Below are 569 nucleotides of genomic sequence, written 5' to 3'. Positions count from 1 at the left end.
CACCAGCACCCTGTGGCCCGAGGCCCTGAGCCGCCGCACCAGCTTGTCCAGCAGCACCATCTTGCCACTCGTCACGATCAGGCGGTCCACCGCGGTCCTGGTGTGTATGTGTATGTGTGTGTGTGTGTGTGTGTGTGTGTTGGTGGTGGGGAGGGGAAGGCGGGCGGTGCGAAAGACAGCGCCCGCAGCGAGGGGCGGCGTGAGCTGCCGGATGGGGCCACGGAGCGAGCCTGGCCTAAAGGCTGGCAGGGGGGGGGATGCTAGGCGCTCGGGGCCCGCGAGGGCTACACGGCGCCAGAGCGCCCGCCGCCGGCGCGCGCTGACCCTGCTCTGCGCATGACCGCAACTGTCGCCGCCGGCCGTGCAGCCCCCGGCCGGCCTTGCGCCGACCCATTAGTCCCCCCATCCTGGAAAAAAAGCCACATCGCGACGGCGTGCGCAGGCCCGCACTTGTCGTGCTCGTCCCCGCGGTAGTTCTCCTCGGCGCTTTCAAACAGGAAGGGGTGGTTGCAGCACTTCTTGAGCTCGATGAGCACGTTGAGGAGGCTCACGCGCGCCTGGCCTGAGGG

The 569-nt window shown here is 68.9% G+C and overlaps 1 protein-coding gene across 1 annotated transcript in view; it reads right to left on the bottom strand.

Moving 5' to 3' along the window:
- MNEG_13486 (chromodomain-helicase-DNA-binding protein 1) overlaps positions 1-569 on the bottom strand; it is a gene marked incomplete at both ends in the record, with an annotated part of 6,282 nt that overhangs the window by 1,270 nt on the left and 4,443 nt on the right. Inside the window, 2 exons of the mRNA XM_014038042.1 lie at positions 40-97; positions 451-562. Of these exons, the coding sequence (XP_013893496.1) occupies positions 40-97; positions 451-562 (170 nt within the window). The remainder of the gene's footprint in view (positions 1-39; positions 98-450; positions 563-569) is intronic.

This window comes from Monoraphidium neglectum, assembly GCF_000611645.1.
Source record: "Monoraphidium neglectum strain SAG 48.87 unplaced genomic scaffold scaffold03857, whole genome shotgun sequence".
Taxonomy (NCBI): domain Eukaryota; kingdom Viridiplantae; phylum Chlorophyta; class Chlorophyceae; order Sphaeropleales; family Selenastraceae; genus Monoraphidium; species Monoraphidium neglectum.
Note: the sequence above shows the minus strand (reverse complement) of the source record. Positions and strands in the feature narration are given on the sequence as shown.